The sequence below is a fragment of the Oncorhynchus tshawytscha genome, linkage group LG01, assembly GCF_018296145.1.
Source record: "Oncorhynchus tshawytscha isolate Ot180627B linkage group LG01, Otsh_v2.0, whole genome shotgun sequence".
Lineage (NCBI taxonomy): Eukaryota > Metazoa > Chordata > Actinopteri > Salmoniformes > Salmonidae > Oncorhynchus > Oncorhynchus tshawytscha.
This window is the reverse complement of record NC_056429.1, coordinates 90,181,040-90,202,579: the sequence shown is the minus strand read 5'-3', so window position 1 is coordinate 90,202,579 and position 21,540 is coordinate 90,181,040. Positions and strand designations below refer to the sequence as shown.

The 21,540-nt window shown below is 44.5% G+C and overlaps 1 protein-coding gene across 2 annotated transcripts in view; it reads left to right on the top strand.

Annotated features, from left to right (window-relative positions):
- LOC112234636 (pecanex-like protein 2) overlaps positions 1 to 21,540 on the top strand; it is an 88,212-nt gene that overhangs the window by 6,138 nt on the left and 60,534 nt on the right. Inside the window, exons 4-25 of one of the 2 annotated variants that reach the window (XM_042327246.1) lie at positions 288 to 324; positions 687 to 1,796; positions 3,347 to 3,476; positions 3,591 to 3,751; positions 3,941 to 4,019; positions 4,143 to 4,278; positions 5,104 to 5,246; positions 5,342 to 5,495; positions 5,803 to 5,835; positions 5,973 to 6,144; positions 6,276 to 6,386; positions 6,506 to 6,597; positions 7,050 to 7,159; positions 7,259 to 7,367; positions 7,507 to 7,599; positions 8,212 to 8,362; positions 10,382 to 10,523; positions 16,020 to 16,197; positions 16,487 to 16,595; positions 16,762 to 16,891; positions 17,641 to 17,699; positions 17,875 to 18,090. In XM_042327246.1, the coding sequence (XP_042183180.1) occupies positions 288 to 324; positions 687 to 1,796; positions 3,347 to 3,476; positions 3,591 to 3,751; positions 3,941 to 4,019; positions 4,143 to 4,278; positions 5,104 to 5,246; positions 5,342 to 5,495; positions 5,803 to 5,835; positions 5,973 to 6,144; positions 6,276 to 6,386; positions 6,506 to 6,597; positions 7,050 to 7,159; positions 7,259 to 7,367; positions 7,507 to 7,599; positions 8,212 to 8,362; positions 10,382 to 10,523; positions 16,020 to 16,197; positions 16,487 to 16,595; positions 16,762 to 16,891; positions 17,641 to 17,699; positions 17,875 to 18,090 (3,655 nt within the window). The remainder of the gene's footprint in view (positions 1 to 287; positions 325 to 686; positions 1,797 to 3,346; positions 3,477 to 3,590; positions 3,752 to 3,940; positions 4,020 to 4,142; positions 4,279 to 5,103; positions 5,247 to 5,341; positions 5,496 to 5,802; positions 5,836 to 5,972; positions 6,145 to 6,275; positions 6,387 to 6,505; positions 6,598 to 7,049; positions 7,160 to 7,258; positions 7,368 to 7,506; positions 7,600 to 8,211; positions 8,363 to 10,381; positions 10,524 to 16,019; positions 16,198 to 16,486; positions 16,596 to 16,761; positions 16,892 to 17,640; positions 17,700 to 17,874; positions 18,091 to 21,540) is intronic. The other variant, XM_042327253.1, reaches the window with a different exon arrangement.

Sequence of the window (21,540 nt, the reverse complement as noted above, 5' to 3'; positions counted from 1 at the left end):
GGCTGGGCCTGGCTCCCTAGTAGGTAGGCCTGGCTCCCAAGTGGGTGGCCGACCCATGGCTGCACCCCTGCCCAGTCATGTCAAATCCATAGATTAGGGCTTAATGAATGTACTTCAATTGACTGATTTAGTTATATGAAATGTAACTCAGTAAAATCATTGAAATTGTTTCATGTTGTGTTTATATTGGTGTTCAGTACATATTATGGAATAGACATTTTTGGTTTAATGAGCACCATTTTCCCGGTTTTTCTTTCCACCATCATCCATATCTCTTGCCCTTACAGGAGTGCCCAAAATCAGAAAACTTAAAGAATACTGAAGGTACTGTACTCTCATGTTTTTAAAACTGGTCTTACAACAGGAAATTGATTTTCTATTCTCAAATCTCACTGTGAGAATGAAATGTTCTTCCTGGAATGCATTGTATGGATGTAGTGATGCATTGATTAGCACTCTTTATGCTAGTCTAGCACATTATTCAAATTCAAATATGCTCAGATAAGCATGCCATCAGCTTCCAGTAAATGTTGTCTCATGTTGGTTTTGCAAAGTGTTGCTGCGAAGATCAATATCCTTTTGTTAGTTAGAGCAGAAATTGTAATGACTGAGATGTAATTTTTTTGTATTTATGAGTCTAAATTCCTGTCAATATGCTCTTTGTAACGTTAGTATATCTGTTGCAGACCAGAGTGACAGTATCCCTGAGGAGAAACAACCCACAGAGAGACTGCAGCCTGAGGAGGAGTTCTCCCCAGAGGACCTGTCTAGCCCCAACCCTGACCAGGCCACCCCTCTCCTGCTGGGGGAGCAGAAGCATGTGGCTCATAGGGAGATTGCTGATGAAGGATTGCCCTCCTCCAAGGGGAGTGATGAAGAAAGAAGCGAGCAGAAGGAACTGGAGAAACAGCCCCAACAGGACCCCAACAACAACTCTCTAGATTACATTCAGGAGCATGATGACCCCCTCCCACCTCCTCCTCAGCATGACCAGCCAGAGGAGACATACTGCTCGGACGAGATAGCTGTTGTCTTGGTTGACAACTCTGGCCCATCAGACCGCCTGGACGAGAACGACACATTCAAGATCATCATCACAATGAGCTGTGATGCCCAGACGGCTGCGGAGCTGGAGGAGTCGGTCAAACAGAGCATCCTGGAGTCTGCCCAGGCACAGATGGTCATCGGCCACCATGGAGGGGCTGCTGGCAACTGCCTCAACAAAATTCCTGGTATCACCTTTGACTCGCCTGAGGATGATGAACAGAGTGGAGCAGAGAATGAAGGGGAACCGTTATCTAAGGTTGACCCTGCTCAGCTGCAGACTCCAAGCCCAGATGGCCAGATTACCAAAGAGTTGATGAGCTCTGACTCTGCCGCTCTGGACTGCCGGGACCCCACCCCCCTGTCGACCACACCCGACAACAGCTCCTCTGGCATCGACATCCACTCCCACCCTGATGAGAACGACCCTCCAGACCTCAATGTGGATGCAGATGGCTTCCTGCGAATCCCGTCTACGTTCAGGAAGTATGGCCCGGGGGGCAGGACACACGTGCGAGGCCTGAGCATGGACAGTGGGAAAGATGCAGTCCTCATTGCGGACAGATCACAGAACAGACAGACTACCATGACCTCGTCTAAGTCAGACCTGGAGGCCAAGGAGGGTCAGATCCCCAATGAGACCAACTTTGTGGAGTTTGTTTCGCTGCTGGAGTCCATTAACAGCACCAGGGGAGCCAGTGGAAACCCACCAGAGGAGGCGACAGAGGAGGGGGACAGAGCCGAGAAGGAAGGTGAGTTTAGCCATATGCATGGTTTCTTGTCTTTCCTGAAATGTATCTTCACGGAGGGTTCTTCATATACAGCACATTCTGAAGTATTCAGACCCCTTGACTTTTTCCACATTTTGTTAGGTTACAGCCTTATTCTAAAATTGATTACATCGTTTTTTTTACCCTCATCAATCTATACACTATACCCCATTATGACAAAGCAAAAACAGTTTTTTAGACACTTTTGCAAATGTATTAAAAATTAAAAATACAGAAATCAGCCAAGACCTCAGAAAAATATTTTAGACCTCCACAAGTCTGGTTCACACAGATCATTTACTCAGTACTTTGTTGTAGCACCTTTGGCACCGATTATAGCCTCAAGTCTTCTTGGGTATGACGCTACAAGCTTGGCACAACTGTATTTGGGGAGTTTCTCCTATTCTTCTCTGCAGATCCTCTCAAGCTCTGTCAGGTTTGATGGGGAGTGTCACTGCACAGCTATTTTCAGGTCTCTCCAGAGATGTTCGATCGGGTTCAAGTCCGGACTATGGCTGGGCAACTCAAGGACATTCAGAGACTTGTCCGGAAGCCACTCCTGCTTTGTCTTGGCTGTGTGATTAAGGTCTTTGTCCTGTTCAAAGGTGAACCTTCGCCCCAGTCTGAGGTCCTGAGCACTCTGGAGCATGTTTTCATCAAGGATCTCTTTGTACTTTCCTCCGTTAATCTTTCCCTCGATCCTGATTAATCAACCAGTCCCTGCCGCTAAAAAACATCCCCACAGCATGATGCTGCCATCACCATGCTTAACCGTAGGGATGGTATTGGTCAGGTGATGAGCGGTGCCAAACCGAGGAGTGGCTTCCATCTGTCCACTCTACCATAAAGGCCTGCTTGGTGGAGTGATGCAGAGATGGTTGTTCTTCTTGAAGGTTCTCCCATCTCCACAGAGGAACTCTGGAGCTCTGTCAGAGTGACCATTGAGTTCTTGGTACCTCCCTGACCAAGACCCTTATCCTCTGATTGCTCAGTTTGGCGGGCAGCCAGCTCTAGGAAGAGTCTTGGTAGTTCCAAACTTATTTCATTTAAGAATTATGGAGGCCACTATGTTCTTAGGGACCTTCAATGCTGCAGACATGTTTTAGTACCCCTCCCCAGATCTGTGCCTCGACACAATCCTGTCTTGGAGCTCTACGGACAATTCCTTCGACCTCATGGCTAGGTTTTTCCTCTGACATGCACTGTCAACTGTGGGACCTTATATAGACAGTTGTGGCCTTTCCAAATCATGTCTAATTAATCAAATTTGCCACAGGTGGACTCCAATCAAGTTGTAGAAACATCTCAAGGATGATAAATGGAAACAGGATGCACCTGAGCTCAATTTCGAGTCTCATAGCAAAGGGTCTGAATACTTGTGTGAATAAGCTATTTCTGTTTTTTCTGTAAGTGGCTCTGGATAAGAGTGTCTGCTAAAATGTAAATAAAATTTTTAGGAGAGAAGCTATTGTCTCTGTTGTGTTTTAATCATTCTTTACTGGTCAAATTGAAAAGGGAAGTTGTTTTTTCAGAGGACGTCATTGACGCTAACTCAGAGACAGAGAGCCAGCAAGAGCGTCCAATCCCTCCCAATACTCTGGCCACAACAGAAACCCTCCACACCATCCCTGAAACACGGATCCCCATTGTGTCTCCAGACAGGTAAACCTTTTCAAATGTGTCTTAGATATAAAAGGCCATCATCACAATTGACTTTCTTTTGTTCTTTAATCTGATCTTTATTGTAAATGAATAAATGTTTTGATCGTTGTACAGTTTGTCCTCTACTCTCAGTCCCCAGACAGACCAGGATAAAGAGCCAGACTACGACTCCCTGCCCTCCCAAACATCTCAGTCAGAGAGCTCCATGCTCCAGGTCATATGCAGACCAGAGGCCACTAACAAGGAGGATGCCTATACTTTCCATACAGTCCACAGTAAGTGCAAAATGTTGTGGTGTGATGTAAATTCTCTGAAGACTACAAACTCGTTACAAACCCTGGATAATGTAGTAGTGAATTGTCTGTGCTATTATTGCCCAGCTATTGTATAACATGGTGTATATGACTTATGTCACATCAGGTAAGGGTTTTAAAACTTGAAGATCTGTCTGTTCTCTATTCAAGGAGACAGACCTCGTAAGCTGTATGCTGAGAGAGCGCTAAACCTACCCCTGGGAGCTGAACTTATCACAGGCAACATGTGGTGCACATTTTTATTTGATATGTAATATTTGTATAAAGTTGTTGTTGTGTTCTATCCATATTTGACATTTTAGTATTTTAAAACTTAATTTGCCTTTACATGTCGTCCTTGTCGTGTACCCAGTGATCTCCTGTCCACTTCCTCCAACTCGGAGTACCAGGACGAGCTGGCGGGCCCACACACAGACTGCCCCTTCCAGCGCCGCATCATCCCTGCACACAGGCTCCGGCCTCGGAGAACGCACCCCGAAATCTTTCAGGTGACCACACCTCTTTCTCCCCCTCCCTTCTTCCCCTCCACCCATTGCTCCTCCCCTTACACAATCTTCCAAGTGACGTTACCCATCCTCCACCCCTTCATCCCCCCCTCCCCTCTTCTCCCCACTCCACCCATAAACCACTATTCGTCCCAGACAGTGGTTGCAGACAGCCAAGGCCAAGCAGTGGTCTGACTCAGCACTGCAAATCAGAGTGCTGGCCATTCATCACACTATAGCAGGGATTCAGCCACGGGCTGATTGTTTCTTGAGCAGATGGTCAGCAGGCCAGAACATAATTACAAATAATTTGTAGACTACAAATTGACCGCAAGAAGCCCAAACAGATCTAATATTTGACTAAAACATAATCATTTCAAATTGCTTGAACCCCGCGTGCCTCCAGTTGGGGTATCCTACACTATAGTGACTCCGTGAGCAGAACAGGATCTGTCTGCCTGGCTCAGACATCACATAGCTCACCGTCCCTCTCAGCAGCTAATTCACAGTATATGGTTCACAGAACATGCACACGCGTTTGAGTTATCGGATGGCCTTTAAGGGATATAATGAAAGTTGATTGATAGACAGGAAATACATTGGGTGAAATGCACTGATGATTATTACTGAAATGTTGTAGCTGTATGAGAACTGATCTAAACATTATCTGTGCCTTGACAGTGTGTAGTCAGTTGTCATAAGCTGAAACAAACAGTCATGACAGTTTCATCTATTATGTCAATGTTATGTAACCCTTATGACTAAAGATTACATTAAAGTGTTATTGATATCGCTTTTACACTGCAACCTGAACTGCACCTCTGACAGGAGGAGGACTCGATCGGTGAGTCGTCAGAGACCTCCACACAGGAAAAGCCCTCTCCTAAGCTGTACTACAAGCTTAAGCTTTTTCCTGGGAAGTGGGTGAACATCTTGTATGACCGGCTGACCTTGTTGGCGCTATTGGACAGGTAAGAGAAAAGGCCCCTATTCTATCTTTCCTTTTCCGTCTCTCAGCGATTGATCAACTTGTTGACGGAGACTTTACTTAGATTTTTGCCCTTAGGAACCAAGATGTTGTGGAGAACATAGTGGCTGTGTTCCTGGCCTTCCTGGTGGCCTTCCTGGGGTTTATCCTGCTCAACCACGGTTGCTTCAAAGACATCTGGGTTTTCCAGTTCTGCGTGGTCATCGCTAGCTGCCAGTACTCGTTGTTAAAGGTAAGGAAGGTATCTATTTTTGTAACAAGGGATAAGGCCTAATTAACTGTAATCATTGCGTATCTGTGTTGACAGAATTCAGATCAGTGATAGGGTGTGATAAGACCATGCCATTGTCACTGCCCTACCACATACTTTCACTGCCCCGTCCATTTCACTGCCCCACCCATTTCACTGCCCCACTGATTTCACTTTAGCTAAGCACTTCTTATCTGACACATTACTGATGGAAACATTTCTCTGTCAGTCATCGACTGTATCAGTTAGTCACATTAATAACGCTTGAAACAAATTGTTTGTATTACAGAGTGTGCAACCTGATGCAGCCTCGCCAACACATGTGAGTCTAAGTGGAACATACTGTGTTCTAAAAGTGTGAAGATACATTTTCTCTGGTTGTTTAGTATCCACGTTTTTTCCAAGTAGACGGTTCGAGGTTTCTCTGTTTCATTTCTGTCCCCTCTTGATGTTTTCCAGGGACACAATCAGATTGTTGTCTACAGCCGGGCAGCTTATTTCTGTATCTTCTGTGGCCTTATTTGGATTCTGGAACAGATGTTAAGAAGGAAGGACCTGCCTGTGTCCACTGTATATGGCATCACCATAGTATTAGCAGATGCTCTCACATTCCTGAGAGACATTTTAGTGGGTTAGTCACATACAGTAAATAATTTCTATGACCATTTCCAGTCACCTCAAGGAAATTATTTTAGATGAGGTGGGTTTTTTTTTCATTATAAAATCTTAATTGTAAAGTCCTGTCTGTTTCATGTTTCACAGGCCTCACTTTCTGCTTTCCTATCACATTTCTCCTTGGCTTGTTCCCACAAATCAACACCTTTATGATTTACCTGCTAGAACAAATAGACATTCATTTATTTGGCGGAACAGGTGAGTGGCACTCTCTTCTCTGTTAACATTGATCTTCATAATATCATGAACTAATGCATACTGTACCACCAAAGTCTTACGCCTCAACCTGATGCCTGTGTATCCACTTCCTGTGTCAGCTGCAACTGGACTCCACTCAGCAGTGTACAGCATATTCCGTAGTCTGACGGCATTATCTTTGCTGTACGGGTTCTGTTTTGGAGCTCTGAAGGTAGGATTGAATTCATTGTTGAGAAGCGTGTGTATGATTACTTGGAGGATATGCTTTGTACTGCGACAGAACAGTTTCTTGCTGCAGAGGCCGCTAAGTCAAGCATGAGAAATCAAATAGCTTTTGGGGTAGCAGCTCTCTCTTCCTCCAGGCTAGTGAAAGCGCTGTTCTGCTTGGGTGATGATTTAGTATTCCAAACTGCTGGTAAGACGAGTTTAAGTCAAACATTGTAAATAGACTTAAGAAGGCTCTCTGATGGGAAAAGGTATGCCACTATGCCTGCAGGAAAGCAACGTGTCCATATTCGTCCTTACAAATATTAGGCCTGAATGAGGCAACCATTTACAGTTCTCTGTTTTTATAGAGGATGGTTGGCCGTCAACATTTTAAAATAGATGTTCTGCCTAGGTGCCATTATCAATATTTCTATTGGATTCTATTCTATTCTGAAGGAGCCCTGGGATGAACAGCACACCCCAGCCTTGTTCTCTGGGTTCTGTGGCTTGCTGGTGGCTCTTTCCTACCATCTGAGTAGGCAGAACAGTGACCCGACTGTACTGATGTAAGCTGCCTAATCCTCCTCCTAATGTAATGCCTGCTAACATGCTGACTTTATGAGAAGTGGTAGTGCAAAGACATTCTCCTTTGTTGACCACGACAGGTCTCTGATCAAGTCCAAACTGATGCCCACTCTTGTGGACAGTGAGGAAGAGGGGGAAGACTCAGAAGACATCAAGGACCCTCTTCCCGAGAAGCTCATGAATTCAGTGGTAAGTCAAGAGACTTGCATTGTCTCCTATACTTCTAAATGGATTTGTTCCACTCAAATACTGTCCCCCGTTTTAGTTTGACTTTAACACACTATTACATCCTGTTGTGATATTGGATTATTTGGTTTTGCTTTTGCAGAAGGAGATTCTTCTTTCGGATCTTGTGGTCTGCTCCATTGCCTTCATTTTAACCTTTGCTATTACTTCAAGCACTGTCTTCCTGTCCCTAAAGGTGGGTTTCCTACCGCCAAACACCATCCCTAAACTATGTATCATAAATGTCTTGCGTCATAAAACAATGTTGTTTCATCAGGAAATAATTACTGTGGTGTCGTAAATAAAGTATTTTGGTATTCAGTCAACCACCCTGGCGCTCTCTCTCTCTCTCTTTCTCTCTCTCTCTCTCTCTCTTTCTCTCTCTCTCTCTCTCTCTTTCTCTCTCTCTCTCTCTCTCTCTTTCTCTCTCTCTTTCTCTCTCTCTCTTCTCTTTCTCTTCTCTTTCTTTCTCTCTCTCTCTTCTCTCTCTCTTTCTCTCTCTCTTTCTTTCTCTCTCTCTCTCTTTCTTTCTCTCTTTCTTTCTCTCTTTCTCTCTCTCTTTCTCTCTCTTTCTTTCTCTCTCTTCTCTCTCTCTTTCTCTTTCTTTCTCTCTCTCTCTCTTCCTTTCTCTCTCCCCCTTTCTCTCTCTCTTTCTATCTATATCTCTTTCTCTATCTCTCTTTCTCTATCTCTCTTTCTTTCTCTGTCTCTCTTATATCTATCTTTCTATATATCTCTCTCCACCTCTCTCTCCACCTCTCTCTCCCCCTCTCTCCCTCTCTCCCTCTCTCTCCCTTTCTCTCCACAGCCCTTTGTGACCATAGTACTGTATGCTCTGGCAGGGACTGTGGGCTTTGTCACCCACTATCTCATACCTCAGTTACGGAAGCACCACCCTTGGCTCTGGATCTCTCACCCAGTACTAAAGAGCAATGAGTACTCCCAGTATGAGCCCAGAGGTCAGTCCTGGCTTATTTATTGGATGTTTGAAATGTTTTCTGACACAATGTGTTCTTTCCTACAGTAGGCCTTTTGTGTCTCTAGCATATTTTATAGAACATTTGATGAAACACTACATTTAATAGCCTACAGTTCTATACACATACAGTGCCTTGCGAAAGTATTTGGCCCCCTTGAACTTTGCGACCTTTTGCCACATTTCAGGCTTCAAACATAAAGATATAAAACTGTATTTTTTTGTGAAGAATCAACAACAAGTGGGACACAATCATGAAGTGGAACGACATTCATTGGATATTTCAAACTTTTTTAACAAATCAAAAACTGAAAAATTGGGCGTGCAAAATTATTCAGCCCCTTTACTTTCAGTGCAGCAAACTCTCTCCAGAAGTTCAGTGAGGATCTCTGAATGATCCAATGTTGACCTAAATGACTAATGATGATAAATACAATCCACCTGTGTGTAATCAAGTCTCCGTATAAATGCACCTGCACTGTGATAGACTCAGAGGCCCGTAAAAAGCGCAGAGAGCATCATGAAGAACAAGGAACACACCAGGCAGGTCCGAGATACTGTTGTGAAGAAGTTTAAAGCCGGATTTGGATACAAAAAGATTTACCAAGCTTTAAACATCCCAAGGAGCACTGTGCAAGCGATAATATTGAAATGGAAGGAGTATCAGACCACTGCAAATCTACCAAGACCTGGCCGTCCCTCTAAACTTTCAGCTCATACAAGGAGAAGACTGATCAGAGATGCAGCCAAGAGGCCCATGATCACTCTGGATGAACTGCAGAGATCTACAGCTGAGGTGGGAGACTCTGTCCATAGGACAACAATCAGTCGTATATTGCACAAATCTGGCCTTTATGGAAGAGTGGCAAGAAGAAAGCCATTTCTTAAAGATATTCATAAAAAGTGTTGTTTAAAGTTTGCCACAAGCCACCTGGGAGACACACCAAACATGTGGAAGAAGGTGCTCTGGTCAGATGAAACCAAAATTGAACTTTTTGGCAACAATGCAAAACGTTATGTTTGGCGTAAAAGCAACACAGCTCATCACCCTGACCACACCATCCCCACTGTCAAACATGGTGGTGGCAGCATCATGGTTTGGGCCTGCTTTTCTTCAGCAGGGACAGGGAAGATGGTTAAAATTGATGGTAAGATGGATGGAGCCAAATACAGGACCATTCTGGAAGAAAACCTGATGGAGTCTGCAAAAGACCTGAGACTGGGATGGAGATTTGTCTTCCAACAAGACAATGATCCAAAACATAAAGCAAAATCTACAATGGAATGGTTAAAAAATAAACATATCCAGGTGTTAGAATGGCCAAGTCAAAGTCCAGACCTGAATCCAATCGAGAATCTGTGGAAAGAACTGAAAACTGCTGTTCACAAATGCTCTCCATCCAACCTCACTGAGCTCGAGCTGTTTTGCAAGGAGGAATGGGAAAAAATTTCAGTCTCTCGATGTGCAAAACTGATAGAGACATACCCCAAGCGACTTACAGCTGTAATCGCAGCAAAAGGTGGTGCTACAAAGTATTAACTTAAGGGGGCTGAATAATTTTGCACGCCCAATTTTTCAGTTTTTGATTTGTTAAAAAAGTTTGAAATATCCAATAAATGTCGTTCCACTTCATGATTGTGTCCCACTGGTTGTTGATTCTTCACAAAAAAATACAGTTTTATATCTTTATGTTTGAAGCCTGAAATGTGGCAAAAGGTCGCAAAGTTCAAGGGGGCCGAATACTTTCGCAAGGCACTGTATGTGGGCCCAGTTATTTGGGGCACCTCCTCTCTGTGCCTTCATCTTTGTCTGAAGTTGCTTTTAGGTTATTTCCCATTTATATCGGTTTTCATTCCCCCTCTTAAAATCCAAAACCAAGGAATGCAGTGTAGTCATTGATCCATATTCACATGCCAAGAAGGACTATAAATATGTGTCAAATGCTTCAAATATAATGAACAGCTCTTGTGTTTTGTGATTAAAGTTGATTTCATTTTCCAGACAATGCTCAGTTGATGTGGTTTGAGCGTCTGTACGTTGGCCTGCTGTGTTTTGAGAAATACGTTGTTTACCCAGCCATCATTCTGAGTGCGCTCACCAATGATGGCTTCTCACTCAGTCACCGCAAGAAGCTAGGCATCCAGTGAGTTCCTTTCTCCTATACACATACTGCCTCCTGTCCCTGTCTCTGACACCAAGACCCAGACCCGGGTCAAATTCAACACACACTCCCTCCTTTCACCAAGACCCAGACCTGGGTCAAATTCAACACACACTCCCTCCTTTCACCAAGACCCAGACCTGGGTCAAATTCAACACATACTCCTGACACCAAGGCCCAGACCTGGGTCAAATTGAAAGTAAAACCAATCCAAATCAATGTTTATTGGTCACGTACACAGTTTGGCAGATGTTACAGAGGGTTTATTGGTCACATACACAGTTTGGCAGATGTTACAGTGGGTTTATTGGTCACGTACACAGTTTGGCAGATGTTACAGAGGGTTTATTGGTCACATAGACAGTTTGACAGATGTTACAGTGGGTTTATTGGTCACGTACACAGTTTGACAGATGTTACAGAGGGTTTATTGGTCACATAGACAGTTTGACAGATGTTACAGTGGGTTTATTGGTCACGTACACAGTTTGGCAGATGTTACAGAGGGTTTGTTGGTCACGTACACAGTTTGGCAGATGTTACAGAGGGTTTGTTGGTCACGTACACAGTTTGGCAGATGTTACAGAGGGTTTATTGGTCACGTACACAGTTTGACAGATGTTACAGTGGGTTTATTGGTCACGTACACAGTTTGGCAGATGTTACAGTGGGTTTATTGGTCACATAGACAGTTTGGCAGATGTTACAGAGGGTTTATTGGTCACGTTTTGACAGATGTTACAGTGGGTTTATTGGTCACGTACACAGTTTGGCAGATGTTACAGTGGGTTTATTGGTCACGTTTTGGCAGATGTTACAGAGGGTTTATTGGTCACATAGACAGTTTGACAGATGTTACAGTGGGTTTATTGGTCACGTACACAGTTTGGCAGATGTTACAGTGGGTTTATTGGTCACGTACACAGTTTGGCAGATGTTACAGAGGGTTTATTGGTCACATAGACAGTTTGACAGATGTTACAGTGGGTTTATTGGTCACGTACACAGTTTGGCAGATGTTACAGTGGGTTTATTGGTCACGTACACAGTTTGGCAGATGTTACAGTGGGTTTATTGGTCACGTACACAGTTTGGCAGATGTTACAGAGGGTTTATTGGTCACGTACACAGTTTGACAGATGTTACAGTGGGTTTATTGGTCACGTACACAGTTTGGCAGATGTTACAGTGGGTTTATTGGTCACGTACACAGTTTGGCAGATGTTACAGTGGGTTTATTGGTCACGTACACAGTTTGGCAGATGTTACAGAGGGTTTGTTGGTCACGTACACAGTTTGACAGATGTTACAGTGGGTTTATTGGTCACGTTTTGGCAGATGTTACAGAGGGTTTATTGGTCACATAGACAGTTTGACAGATGTTACAGTGGGTTTATTGGTCACGTACACAGTTTGGCAGATGTTACAGAGGGTTTATTGGTCACGTACACAGTTTGGCAGATGTTACAGAGGGTTTATTGGTCACGTACACAGTTTGGCAGATGTTACAGAGGGTTTATTGGTCACGTACACAGTTTGGCAGATGTTACAGAGGGTTTATTGGTCACGTACACAGTTTGGCAGATGTTACAGAGGGTTTGTTGGTCACGTACACAGTTTGGCAGATGTTACAGAGGGTTTATTGGTCACGTACACAGTTTGGCAGATGTTACAGAGGGTTTGTTGGTCACACAGTTTGGCAGATGTTACAGAGGGTTTGTTGGTCACGTACACAGTTTGGCAGATGTTACAGAGGGTTTATTGGTCTCGTACACAGTTTGGCAGATGTTACAGAGGGTTTATTGGTCTCGTACACAGTTTGGCAGATGTTACAGAGGGTTTGTTGGTCACGTACACAGTTTGGCAGATGTTACAGAGGGTTTATTGGTCTCGTACACAGTTTGGCAGATGTTACAGAGGGTTTATTGGTCACGTACACAGTTTGGCAGATGTTACAGAGGGTTTATTGGTCTCGTACACAGTTTGGCAGATGTTACAGAGGGTTTGTTGGTCACGTACACAGTTTGGCAGATGTTACAGTGGGTTTATTGGTCTCGTACACAGTTTGGCAGATGTTACAGAGGGTTTGTTGGTCACGTACACAGTTTGGCAGATGTTACAGAGGGTTTGTTGGTCACGTACACAGTTTGGCAGATGTTACAGTGGGTTTATTGGTCTCGTTACAGTTTGGCAGATGTTACAGAGGGTTTGTTGGTCACGTACACAGTTTGGCAGATGTTACAGTGGGTTTGTTGGTCTCGTACACAGTTTGGCAGATGTTACAGAGGGTTTGTTGGTCACGTACACAGTTTGGCAGATGTTACAGAGGGTTTGTTGGTCACGTACACAGTTTGGCAGATGTTACAGTGGGTTTATTGGTCTCGTACACAGTTTGGCAGATGTTACAGAGGGTTTGTTGGTCACGTACACAGTTTGGCAGATGTTACAGAGGGTTTGTTGGTCACGTACACAGTTTGGCAGATGTTACAGTGGGTTTGTTGGTCACGTACACAGTTTGGCAGATGTTACAGAGGGTTTATTGGTCTCGTACATAGTTTGGCAGATGTTACAGAGGGTTTGTTGGTCACGTACACAGTTTGGCAGATGTTACAGTGGGTTTGTTGGTCACATACACAGTTTGGCAGATGTTACAGAGGGTTTATTGGTCACGTACACAGAGGGTTTATTGGTCACATAGACAGTTTGACAGATGTTACAGTGGGTTTATTGGTCACGTACACAGTTTGGCAGATGTTACAGAGGGTTTATTGGTCACGTACACAGTTTGGCAGATGTTACAGAGGGTTTATTGGTCACGTACACAGTTTGGCAGATGTTACAGAGGGTTTGTTGGTCACGTACACAGTTTGGCAGATGTTACAGAGGGTTTGTTGGTCACGTACACAGTTTGGCAGATGTTACAGAGGGTTTGTTGGTCACGTACACAGTTTGGCAGATGTTACAGAGGGTTTATTGGTCACGTACACAGTTTGGCAGATGTTACAGAGGGTTTGTTGGTCACGTACACAGTTTGGCAGATGTTACAGAGGGTTTGTTGGTCACGTACACAGTTTGGCAGATGTTACAGAGGGTTTATTGGTCTCGTACACAGTTTGGCAGATGTTACAGAGGGTTTATTGGTCTCGTTTTGTCAGATGTTACAGAGGGTTTGTTGGTCACGTACACAGTTTGGCAGATGTTACAGAGGGTTTATTGGTCTCGTACATAGTTTGGCAGATGTTACAGAGGGTTTATTGGTCACGTACACAGTTTGGCAGATGTTACAGTGGGTTTATTGGTCTCGTACACAGTTTGGCAGATGTTACAGAGGGTTTGTTGGTCACGTACACAGTTTGGCAGATGTTACAGTGGGTTTATTGGTCTTTGTTGGTCGTACACAGTTTGGCAGATGTTACAGAGGGTTTGTTGGTCACGTACACAGTTTGGCAGATGTTACAGAGGGTTTGTTGGTCACGTACACAGTTTGGCAGATGTTACAGTGGGTTTATTGGTCTCGTACACAGTTTGGCAGATGTTACAGAGGGTTTGTTGGTCACGTACACAGTTTGGCAGATGTTACAGTGGGTTTGTTGGTCTCGTACACAGTTTGGCAGATGTTACAGAGGGTTTGTTGGTCACGTACACAGTTTGGCAGATGTTACAGAGGGTTTGTTGGTCACGTACACAGTTTGGCAGATGTTACAGTGGGTTTATTGGTCTCGTACACAGTTTGGCAGATGTTACAGAGGGTTTGTTGGTCACGTACACAGTTTGGCAGATGTTACAGAGGGTTTGTTGGTCACGTACACAGTTTGGCAGATGTTACAGTGGGTTTGTTGGTCACGTACACAGTTTGGCAGATGTTACAGAGGGTTTATTGGTCTCGTACATAGTTTGGCAGATGTTACAGAGGGTTTGTTGGTCACGTACACAGTTTGGCAGATGTTACAGTGGGTTTGTTGGTCACATACACAGTTTGGCAGATGTTACAGAGGGTTTATTGGTCACGTACACAGTTTGGCAGATGTTACAGAGGGTTTGTTGGTCACGTACACAGTTTGGCAGATGTTACAGAGGGTTTATTGGTCTCGTACACAGTTTGGCAGATGTTACAGAGGGTTTATTGGTCTCGTACACAGTTTGGCAGATGAGGGTGCAGAGAAATAATTGTGTTACTAGCTCCAACAGTGCATAACAAATGTCAAACATATACTATAATAATCAAACACTAGAAACTATAAATCACGAATGTCAGAACAAATCCCGTTTTTGAGGTGCTCTGGGTTTAGCTTGGGGTTTCCACTTTTGGAACTATTCCAGGGGTTCTATTGTACCGAGACTAAACCAAGTATTTGACCCAGGTCTTCTAAGAACCATTTTCAGTTTAAAACCAGTTTGTTTAGATAATCTGTCTAACATTCAGTTTAGAATGTAGAGTTAATGTTTTTCCAGGTAGACAGTGTGAAAAACTTGCCTCTGTCCCACTTATTCGATTAGCTTAAAATGCCAATCTTCATGTACTGTAGCACCTGGGGAAACCATTGTCCAGAATCACACAGTTCTTCACAGGTTTATACTATATAGTCTTCACCAAGGTTATTATAGTTTTGTGTTTTCTTCTCTTAGTCTTTCATCCTGATTTACTAGTTTTTACTTAGTTGGATAAAAAGCTGTTTTGATATGATTTAGTTTCAGTTTTAGTGTTTAGAAAGTGGAAGATTTCTTCCCTAACTAGTGATAGCTAGTTGGGGTGGCAGCGTAGCCTAGTGGTTAGAGTGTTGGACTAGTAACCGGAAGGTTGAAAGTTCAAACCCCCAAGCGGACAAGGTACAAATCTGTTGTTCTGCCCCTGAACAGGCAGTTAACCCCCTGTTCTTAGGCCGTCATTGAAAATAAGAATTTGTTCTTAACTGACTTGCCTAGTTAAATAAAGGTAAAATAAAAAATATATAGTGATGCTAGGCCATTTTTGAAACATCGACACCAGCTTTTACCTGCCAGATTCAGAGGCTTAAAAACCCCATTAGAAAAAGCTTGAAAAACCTATTTGATTTTTGCCCAAAGTTTAAAAAGTTTATTTCATTTGAGTTCGTTTTCGAGTCGAAGATAATAGTTTCAGTATCATTTCAGTTTGTTAATGATTTTATTTCCGATTACAAAATAGTTTTTTCATGATTCTTTTTCATTTCAGTGTCAGTTTTTGTTTACTATAATAACCTTGGTCTCCACCACTCCCCTCTGTGCATGTTGGAGGTGCAGCAAAACCCTGAGTACCTTCATCAATCAAAGAAATATCACTTTGTCAGTCACTATGCATGATCTTTGCTAGGGAAGAATGTGTGTTGTATATACAGTATTAGCTAGTATTGGTGCATTTGTCTCCCCTGCCTCCCTCTCCCTCCATGTCACCCCTTTGCTTTGCTCCGCTGTGTCCCGTCTGTGCGCCTGAGTTGCTCAGGTCTCTGTGTCTCGCTCCAGCTGTGATGTCTTGTTGATGACAGTTGCTGGGATGAAGCTCCTCCGCGCCTCCTTCTGCAATCCCAGCTTCCAGTTCGTCACTCTCATCTTCACTATCGTCTTCTTCGAGTTTGACTGCAGCAGAGCCTCTGAAACCTTTCTGCTGGACTTTTTTATTATGTCCATTGTCTTCCACAAGGTCAGTCTGTGACGTGACCAGAGACTGGTACACACTCTCCCAATAAAGACCTCTGAATACCATAAAATAGGGAAATTAATGCAACTCACTATGGCTGCGGTTCCCAAACTTCCTACAATTGATTTTTAAAAATTACAGTATTATTCGGGGTCTGTGAAGCAGCGGACACAGCTGCTCTGTATGTAGAGTGGCCTTTCTTTTGATTATCTTGGATTTATTTTTAGGATCTAAAAAAGAACTGTCTTTGTTGTCTGTCAGTGACTCACAGCAGGTATTTGTTCCTCTACAGCTCAGCGATCTGCTTCACAAGCTCAACTTCATCATGGTTTACATCGCACCGTGGCAGATCGCATGGGGCAGTGCCTTCCACGCATTCGCTCAGCCCTTCGCTGTGCCTCGTATCCTTTGGTTTTGACGTGTGTATGAACTACACATGCTTCCACATGTTTTGACGTTGCTCTGACTGAAACTGTGACAGCGAATTTGACAGCAGTTATGTGAGTATGGTAAACCCGTTGGTTGTACCTTGGTTGTGGGGGGGTTCTCCTTCATGATGCAACTCAGACTCAGCTATGTTGCTGCTGCAGACGTTCATCACAACTCTGTTCTACACCCCTCTCAGCCCCTTCCTGGGCAGCGCCATCTTCATCACCTCCTACCCGCGGCCCGTCAAGTTCTGGGAGAGGAACTACAAGTAATGACCTTTCATCGCCCACAGCATGAGATAAAGCACAATTAAGCCCTTTAAAACATTTACCTTAAAGGGATACTGCAAGATTATCTACTTCCCCAGAGTCCGATGAACCTGTGGATACCTTTTTAATGTTTCTGCATGCAGTATGAATAAAGTTAAAGTTAGTTTCGCAAGAAAATGCTAACTAGTGTTAGAGCAATGACTGAAAGTCTACAGGTACTGTAGCATATGAGTTCATTTGACACTGGGTAAGTAGAAAAACGGCTTATTGTCTGAATCTGGCAATATGCCCTTAAACGACCACAGTGTGTCGATGGCCCCCCCATCTATCCAGCCTCAGAGATGGGACAAGATGAGGGACGTCCAAATCAGTTTGAGTCTATGACCAAACCATTGAGTGAGGTCACTGTCAATAATCAATTGTTAGTCTGTTTCTAATCTACTCAGAAAATATGCAAGTGGCATCCTAGAGCCCCTGTTGACATCCATATAAGGACATTTCCGTGTCAAAGATGATGTCATACACTCAGCTATCAGCGAAGTGGTCTCGGCGTAGACACATAGTCTAGCACCTCTACTCCAGTCACTGAGTTATTGTTGAGGATTTATATAACTATTTTAACTATAACTAACACCGGTCCTAAGAAGAAAACAGAATTCTCTCTATTGTATGTTAGACTTTGTTTGTTGCTTGTTGTATGTAAATTAATGTACTGTCTCCCTAATCTTGGTTTGGTACCATTTTGCAGCACCAAACGTATTGACAACGCCAATAGCAGACTGGTATCTCAGGTTGATAAAGAGACAGGTAAAATATTACATTTATTTAATAAACATGATCATGTTATCCTCCCTAATTAACATTAACCGGAGAAGCTGATTTCGAATTTCTCAACTCGACAATGATTTTCTCATGGTTAATACATGTTGTTTTTGTTGGTCATGTCAATCAGTGTATTTTACATCAACTTTTATTCCTCCAGGATGTGACGACAACAACCTGAACTCCATCTTCTATGAGTATCTGACACGCTCTCTGCAGCACTCTCTGTGTGGTGACCTGATGCTGGGCCGCTGGGGGAACTACAGCTCTGGAGACTGCTTCATCCTGGCCTCTGACTACCTCAACGCCTTCGTTCACCTCATCGAGATTGGCAACGGCCTGGTCACCTTCCAGCTCCGAGGCTTGGAGTTCAGAGGTCAGATACTGACTAATACACAATGAGGAGCACTATACCACACCCAGAGCCATATACACCTACACTGCCTTCGGAAAGTATTCAGACCCCTTGAGTGTTCCACATTTTGTTACAAAATGGATTACATTTTTGGATTAAATTTTTAAAAATCCTCAGCAATCTACACTTGAAACTTCTGGCGCCGACAGAGATGGCCGCCTCGCTTCGCGTTCCTAGGAAACTATGCAGTGTTTTGTTATTTCTTACATTAGTACCCTAGGTCATCTTAGGTTTCATTACATACAGTCGAGAAGAACTACTGAATATAAGATCAGCGTCAACTCACCATCAGTACGACCAAGAATATGTTTTTCGCGACGCGGATCCTGTGTTCTGCCTTTCAACCGGGACAACAGAATGGATCCTATGCGGCGACCCAAAAAAACGACGCGGTCTTCTGGTCAGACTCCGGAGACGGGCACATCGTGCACCACTCCCTAGCATTCTTCTCGCCAATGTCCAGTCTCTTGACAACAAGGTTGATGAAATCCGAGCAAGGGTAGCATTCCAGAGGGACATCAGAGACTGTAACGTTCTTTGCTTCACGGAAACATGGCTCACTGGAGAGACGCTATCCGAGGCGGTGCAGCCAGCGGGTTTCTCCACGCATCGCGCCGACAGAAACAAACATCTTTCTGGTAAGAAGAGGGGCGGGGGCGTATTACTTATGGCTTACGAGACATGGTGTGACGAATGAAACATACAGGAACTCAAATCCTTCTGTTCACCTGATTTAGAATTCCTCACAATCAAATGTAGACCGCATTATCTACCAAGAGAATTCTCTTCGATTATAATCACAGCCGTATATATCCCCCCCCAAGCAGACACATCGATGGCTCTGAACGAACTCTATTTGACTCTTTGCAAACTGGAATCCATTTATCCGGAGGCTGCATTCATTGTAGCTGGGGATTTTAACAAGGCTAATCTGAAAACAAGACTCCCTAAATTTTATCACCATATCGATTGCGCAACCAGGGGTGGAAAAACCTTGGATCATTGTTACTCTAACTTCCGCGACGCATATAAGGCCTTGCCCCGCCCTCCTTTCGGAAAAGCTGACCACGACTCCATTTTGTTGATCCCTGCCTACAGACAGAAACTAAAACAAGAGGCTCCCACGCTGAGGTCTGTCCAACGCTGGTCCGACCAAGCTGACTCCACACTCCAAGACTGCTTCCATCACGTGGACTGGGTTATGTTTCGTATTGCGTCAGATAACAATATTGACGAATACGCTGATTCGGTGTGCGAGTTCATTAGAACGTGCGTTGAAGATGTCGTTCCCATAGCAACGATTAAAACATTCCCTAACCAGAAACCGTGGATTGATGGCAGCATTCGCGTGAAACTGAAAGCGCGAACCACTGCTTTTAATCAGGGCAAGGTGACTGGTAACATGACCGAATACAAACAGTGCAGCTATTCCCTCCGCAAGGCTATCAAACAAGCTAAGCGTCAGTACAGAGACAAAGTAGAATCTCAATTCAACGGCTCAGACACAAGAGGCATGTGGCAGGGTCTACAGTCAATCACGGACTACAAGAAGAAATCCAGCCCAGTCACGGACCAGGATGTCTTGCTCCCAGGCAGACTAAATAACTTTTTTGCCCGCTTTGAGGACAATACAGTGCCACTGACACGGCCTGCAACGAAAACATGCGGACTCTCCTTCACTGCAGCCGGGGTGAGTAAGACATTTAAACGTGTTAACCCTCGCAAGGCTGCAGGCCCAGACGGCATCCCCAGCCGCGCCCTCAGAGCATGCGCAGACCAGCTGGCCGGGGTGTTTACGGACATATTCAATCAATCCCTATACCAGTCTGCTGTTCCCACATGCTTCAAGAGGGCCACCATTGTTCCTGTTCCCAAGAAAGCTAAGGTAACTGAGCTAAACGACTACCGCCCCGTAGCACTCACTTCCGTCATCATGAAGTGCTTTGAGAGACTAGTCAAGGACCATATCACCTCCACCCTACCTGACACCCTAGACCCACTCCAATTTGCTTACCGCCCAAATAGGTCCACAGACGATGCAATCTCAACCACACTGCACACTGCCCTAACCCATCTGGACAAGAGGAATACTTATGTGAGAATGCTGTTCATCGACTACAGCTCGGCATTCAACACCATAGTACCCTCCAAGCTCGTCATCAAGCTCGAGACCCTGGGTCTCGACCCCGCCCTGTGCAACTGGGTACTGGACTTCCTGACGGGCCGCCCCCAGGTGGTGAGGGTAGGCAACAACATCTCCACCCCGCTGATCCTCAACACTGGGGCCCCACAAGGGTGCGTTCTGAGCCCTCTCCTGTACTCCCTGTTCACCCACGACTGCGTGGCCACGCACGCCTCCAACTCAATCATCAAGTTTGCGGACGACACAACAGTGGTAGGCTTGATTACCAACAACGACGAGACGGCCTACAGGGAGGAGGTGAGGGCCCTCGGAGTGTGGTGTCAGGAAAATAACCTCACACTCAACGTCAACAAAACTAAGGAGATGATTGTGGACTTCAGGAAACAGCAGAGGGAACACCCCCCTATCTACATCGATGGAACAGTAGTGGAGAGGGTAGCAAGTTTTACGTTCCTCGGCATACACATCACAGACAAACTGAATTGGTCCACTCACACAGACAGTATCGTGAAGAAGGCGCAGCAGCGCCTCTTCAACCTCAGGAGGCTGAAGAAATTCGGCTTGTCACCAAAAGCACTCACAAACTTCTACAGATGCACAATCGAGAGCATCCTGGCGGGCTGTATCACCGCCTGGTACGGCACTGCTCCGCCCACAACCGTAAGGCTCTCCAGAGGGTAGTGAGGTCTGCACAACGCATCACCGGGGGCAAACTACCTGCACTCCAGGACACCTACACCACCCGATGTTACAGGAAGGCCATAAAGATCATCAAGGACATCAACCACCCGAGCCACTGCCTGTTCACCCCGCTATCATCCAGAAGGCGAGGTCAGTACAGGTGCATCAAAGCTGGGACCGAGAGACTGAAAAACAGCTTCTATCTCAAGGCCATCAGACTGTTAAACAGCCACCACTAACATTGAGTGGCTGCTGCCAACACACTGACACTGACTCAACTCCAGCCACTTTAATAATGGGAATTGATGGGAAATGATGTAAATATATCACTAGCCACTTTAAACAATGCTACCTTATATAATGTTACTTACCCTACATTATTCATCTCATATGCATACGTATATACTGTACTCTATATCATCGACTGCATCCTTATGTAATACATGTATCACTAGCCACTTTAACTATGCCACTTTGTTTACATACTCATCTCATATGTATATACTGTACTCGATACCATCTACTGTATCTTGCCTATGCTCCTCTGTACCATCACTCATTCATATATCCTTATGTACATATTCTTT